Raw genomic sequence first — 6,000 nt, 5'->3', positions numbered from 1 at the left:
GGGACTAAAGTAATTAAGGCAATGGGAGAGCTCTCTCACATCAGCTTAGAGTGGCTACACAGAGCGCTTATAGCAGCACAGTTGCATCAGTACAGCTGCACCACTAAGTTCTCTCGTGTAGTCATAGCCGTATAATACAAACCATTAAATGTTGCCTTACAACAGTGATTCTCAACCTGTGGTCCACAGACCCCTGGGAGTCCACGGACTATGTTTAAGGGGTCAATGAAAGACAGATTGAAAACTGACTGAACAGAATTCAACTATATATACAGACAACAGATTTCCAAAGCAGGCTGCACCTCCATTCAAAAATTTTTAGGGGTCCTCAATGAGTAAAGGTTGAGAACCACTGCCTTACAATATGGGATATAGATGTTATAAGCGAGATTAATGCATGCAACAACTTACAGGCGTTTAATGAAGTCTAAACACTAAGCCCATTTTTATAATTCTAATATCTATTTTAACAATACTAAACACACAAGTGAACCAGACTGATTCCAGCTATGTGTTTGTCAATATTCACAGGAGGCACAGGCACCTTGGCCTAAGCTGGCCCTTCGTTTGCCAACATCACATACTCCAAATAAAACAAAACAGTAAGAGGACCAAACAGTGCCACCATGGCTAAACAGCAAAGTAAAAGAGGCAAGTTAGAGGCAAAAAGGCATCCTTTAAAAATTGGAAGTTAAATCCTAGTGAGGAAAATAGAAAGGAGCATACAAGTCAAGTATAATTAGGCAGGTCAAGAAAGAATTTGAAGAACAATTTTCAAGAGACACAAAAACTAACAGTAATTTATTTTTTTTTAAAAGTACATCAGAAGCAGGAAGCCTGATAAACAATCAGCGGGGCCACTGGACAATGGAGGTGCTAACAGAGCACTCAGTGAAGACTAGGCCATTGCGGAGAAGCTAAATGAATTCTTTGCATCAGTCTTCGCACCCCTGAGCCATTCTTTTTAGGCGACAAATATGAGGGCTAGTCTACACTGGCAACGTTAAAGCACTGCACGTGGCTTGGATGGTCTCAGCAGAGCGTGAGCTCTGGGGGAGAGCTCTCCCGGTGCTCTTAAAAAAAAAGAAAAAAACCCCACCAAGCTCCACGTGGGGCTTAGCTACCAGTGCAGGTGCACCGTCTACACTGGCACTTTACGGCGCTGAAACTTGCTGCTCTCAGGAGGGTGTTTTTTCACACCCCTGCGTGAGAAAGTTGCAGTCCTGTAAAATGCCTGTGTAGACAAGCCCTGAGGCACTGTCCTGGATAGAGGTGTCAGTAGAGGAGGTTTTGGAACAAATTGATAAATTAAACCGTAGTAAGTCACCAGGACCAGATGGTCTTCACCCAAGAGTTCTGAAGGAACTCGTCCATGAAATTGCAGGACTCTAACTGTGGTTTGTAACCTATTGCTTAAATCAGCCCCTGTACCAGATGAGTGGAGGCTAGCTAATGTAACACTGAATTTAAAAAAAAGTCTCCAGAGGCGATCCCGGCAACTACACCCTGCTAAATCTAACTTCATTACCATGCAGTTTGATCAAAACTACTGTAAAGAACAGAATTATCAGACACACAAATAAACATGATCTGTTGGGGAAGAGTCACCATGGCTTTGTAAAGGGATATCATGCCTCACCAATCTATTAGAATTCTTTGAGGGGTCAACAAGCATGTGGACCAGGGTGACCAGTCAATGTAATGTACTTGGACTTGCAGAAAGCAAAACAGCAGATGAAATTCAATGTGGACAGGGGAAAAGTAATGCACATTGGAAAAAATAATCCCAACTATATGTACAAAATGATGGGGTCTAAATTGGCTGTTACCACTTGAGAAAAAAAAATATCTTGGAGTCAACATGGATAGTTCTCCAAAAACATATGCTCAATGTTTAGTGGCAGTCAAAACAAAACAAAAAAACTTAACAGAATGTTAGGGACCATTAGGAAAAGGATAGATATGAAAATAGAAACTATCATGATTCCACTATATAAGTCCATAACACACCTACACTTTGAATACCATGTGCCGTTCTGGTTGCCCCATTTCAAAAAATGCAATCACATTTTAGTGTACTTGTTTTAAAAAAAAATCTTGCATTGATGATTTTTAAAAAAATTTAGCCTTTGAATAGGGAACTGTGAATAAGAAACCAATTTTAACCTTAGAGAGAACAGTTTGCACCCTATCAGCTTTTCTAGCATAGTCATAGCACTTCACAATTAACAGGGTTCTGCTTCAGAGAGGATTAAAACACGAAAGAGCAACAAAAGTATCTGTAATCACTTTGTAGTAGCTAGAATAAAAGTTACAAGACTGGCAAATCCTCCCGCTTCAAGGCACAAAATAATTTCCACTTTTTTTTGCTCAGTCTGCCCGCAGTACTGCATGTATGGTGGGGAGCTGGGAGGTTATAGAAAGGGGATGGGCGGGAGATAGTAGCCTGTCCCTGATGCTTCAGAGGAAGGCTATCAGAGGCGGGTCTTTCACACTACGCGACCCATTAATCTATTTAGGCAAGGAAACTCCTGTGACACTATCCTATCACTGCAACACCCTTTAATTTCACAGATGCTGCTAATAAGATTGCAAATGTGCATAAACTGTCCCACTGCTTTGTGTAAATTTTGTTCTCCACTCTGAATCAATAGGGCTGTTCCTTTTTCTCTGTGGTATTTCAACCCAGCAAGCAGCAGGTCACAGTTAATTTCCAAATCAAAAGTCAGTGTGTGAAGGCAGAGTGTGGGGGCAGGGCGGGGAGTGCTGTTTGGCACATAAAAAAAAGCTACTTTTCTGTCGTGACCAAGAGAGCAGTTGCTGCTGCTGTTCACTAACTTTATCTACGATGCCCTTCCAAACCAGGTCCTCCAGGACGCGGCAGAGTACCGTCCTTTTAGTGGGCATCATGGTCCTGATACTGACAATTGTTGCTGTGATGGCAGCTGTGCTGCTGGCAAATGGAACGAAAGAGACTAGCATGCAGCTGCTACAGTGGAAAGGCAGAGGGACCACTAAAAATTTGCAAGAAGTCATCCTTGGGAGGTGTTATAACTACATCACAACAGTGAACCCGGAGCTGAGGTGAGTAATAATTATGGTCATGCATAATATAGTGTAACGGCAAAGAGCCTGGCACTAAGTCAACTGAAACAATATCCTATGTTATCAGCTGAACAAGGAAAACAGGAATTAGAACTTCTTATAAGTATTTTGGAGCAAAACATATAAAGTCAGATTTAAAATTGGCCACAACATTTTTGGGAGAGGATTGAGGGTGCGCAAAACAGCACAGCAAATGAGAGTGTGAAACAACTGTAATTTGGGACCAAATTCTGCCCACACATATAAATGTGCAACTCCTTCAGAAACTTCATAGAACTAAACATCTAAACTCTGGGCCAGAGTCTAGTAAGTTTTAATATGTGGATGTGACCGCAGTGAAGTTTAACTGCAATCTGTGAAGAACTATGTACCCTATAACATTTAACCCATATAACCAAATATGTGAGTGTATATGAAAGAGACAATAGGAGGCTGGGAAGTCATTTTTAAGACAGGTATTGCTATTCAGCTACTTTTTTCCTTCTGGGAATGAGAAGAACATTGAGAAATTCCTTTAAAATATGCAAAACATATGTTGTGGTAATGTGGGTCAGAGGACTTGCCCAGATTCACTGTAAGCACATGGGGCTTTCAGGCTTGTGTAAAAAGATTGATTGCAGCTGGTCATAGGATTAGTGCAGGGGATGCGCTGCAAAATCTTCTGTACACATTTAATGAACTCCATTAGTGTGCTTGGTGCTGTACATTATACAGACGATGAAACAGTTCCTACCCTAAGGAGCTTAGGATTTGAATGAAGGGAAAGGTTACTTAAAGCATGTTGGAGAGAGGGCATTTCAAGTGTAAAGGCTTGCACTGAAGGGGCACAGGCAAATGTGGGAGAAGATATAGAAGTGGCATTTAGAGAAGCAGCTGGGAACAGCTCTTGCAGCAGAAGGGGGAACATGAAAGAAGGATATGAAAGCAGAGACTGTAGTCCAGGACAGAGCTGTGCAGAGTCTTAAAGGGGAGGACGACGCAACTTCTCTTCCTCCATGGAGACAGAGGTTGAAAACCCAGAGATTCCTTGTTGGAGAGGGAGTCTGGCAAGGGAAGCATCATCCTGCCTTTTCCCAGGCCCTGTAAAATACCCCACCCCCCGGAATTCAACATGGATTGGTCACTGTATTGTGGGAGGGAGCAGGGCTGAGGCAGGACAGTCTCTCTACACAGTACAATTCCACCCTTATACCCACAGAGTCAACATTTTCCCATGGAAGTGCTGTCATGTTTAACTTCTGTGCCTGCCCCTGCTCCATAATGGCACGAACATAATTTAAACCTAGCAAAATATTAACTAGTTTCCTGCTAGAGTGCAGCAATCAACAAATCTTGCCTTCTGCTGTCCAGTGCTGAGACTACTGTATAAACAATCTAAAATCTGCAATATTTGAAGGGAAACTGTCATGATAAAAAGCCTTGACCCTGATCTCGTGAAAATTTAAGCATAAGCTTAATTTTAAGCATGTGAATAGTATCACTGAAGTCAACGAAGCTATTCAGATGTGTAAAATTAAGCCAAGTGTTTGCAGGATCAGGACATCCTAGTCAAAAAAGGAAAGAAAAAAAGCTTCCTTGCCAATGTTACTAAAAACATATTCAATTATTTACTGAAATAACTTTTAAAACCTAACAGTCTTTTCAATCGGTATATTACTTACTTACTTTTTAATAAGGGCACTGAAAGTGTACAGTCAGGGCATGTCTGCACTGGCAGACTTACAGCGCCACTCAGAGGGTGCTGAAGGAAAACCGCTGTTGTGTGTTAATGCTGTGAGGCCCTGTCTACACTTGCAAGTTTCTGTGCAGTAAAGCAGCTTTCTGTGTTGTAACTCCGGAGGTGTACACACTGCCAAGCCATTTAGTGCACAAAAACTGCCCAGCTGTAGTGCTTTAAAAAAGCCACCCCAATGAAATACGTATAGCTTTCTGTGCCGGGGCTACAGTGCTGCGGTGCCCGTATATACACCCTGGTCGATTACAGTGCTATGATTGGCCTCTGGGAGGTGTCCCACAATGCCTGTTCTTGCCTCTCTAGTCATCGGTTTGAACTCTACTGCCCTGCCCTCAGGTGACCAACTCTCATCCCCACCCTGTAAATTCCTTTGGAATTTTGCAAATCCCTTTCCTGTTTGCTTGGTGATGCATGCAGTGGTCTCAGCACATCTTTCCAGGTGGCCATGCCTGCTCCACGCACCAGGCGATCCCCCGCTTGGAACAGTGCCGAGCTGCTGGACCTTATTAACATTTGGGGAGAGGAGGCTGTCCAGTCCCAGCTGTGCTCCAGCCGTAGGAATTATGATACCTACAGACAGATTTCACGATGCATGACAGAAAGGGGCCATGACCGGGACACATTGCAATGTAGGGTCAAAGTGAGGAAGCTGCGGAACGCCTACCACAAAGTGCAGGAGGCAAACCGCTGCTCCAGTGCTGCGCCCACGAGCTGCCGGTTCTACAAAGAGCTGGACACGATACTTGGCGGAGACCCCACCTCCACTGTGAAGGCCCCTGTGGATACGTCATTGGCTTGCATGCCAGTTGAGAGTGGACTGAGCCTGGAGGAGGAAATCTTGGACGAGGAGGGGAAGGGGGACCCAGAGGCAGAAGATGGCTCGGAGGCCAGAGATGCATGCAGTCAGGAGCTCTTTTCTACCCCAGAGGAGCCTAGCCAGTCACAACTGTTGAAGATTGGCGAGGTGCAAACAGAAGAGGCCTCTGGTATGTGGATCTGATCTTCAGAATTGCTGAAGTGAATTGTTGGGGGCAGGAGGATTGCAGAAATAAGGCTGGTCTCCCACCGCATGCTTAGTCTGAGCGGTGGAACAGGCTGTTGGTTGACTCCGTCACTTCACGGGAACCTCCCTCAGATCTCCAGGAAACTCTTGTGGAGAT

General features: G+C 43.9%; 1 protein-coding gene across 2 annotated transcripts in view; it reads left to right on the top strand.

Moving 5' to 3' along the window:
• Positions 1 to 2,774: 2,774 nt before the first annotated feature.
• The window catches only part of CD38 (CD38 molecule), a 30,051-nt gene continuing 26,825 nt past the window's right edge, over positions 2,775 to 6,000 (top strand). For both annotated transcript variants that reach the window (XM_073340123.1, XM_073340122.1), the window contains exon 1: positions 2,775 to 3,084. In XM_073340123.1, coding sequence (XP_073196224.1) covers positions 2,849 to 3,084 — 236 coding nt within the window. In that variant the 5' untranslated portion in view covers positions 2,775 to 2,848. The remainder of the gene's footprint in view (positions 3,085 to 6,000) is intronic.

This window comes from Lepidochelys kempii, chromosome 4, assembly GCF_965140265.1.
Source record: "Lepidochelys kempii isolate rLepKem1 chromosome 4, rLepKem1.hap2, whole genome shotgun sequence".
Lineage (NCBI taxonomy): Eukaryota > Metazoa > Chordata > Testudines > Cheloniidae > Lepidochelys > Lepidochelys kempii.
This window is presented reverse-complemented; position numbering and strand designations above follow the sequence as displayed.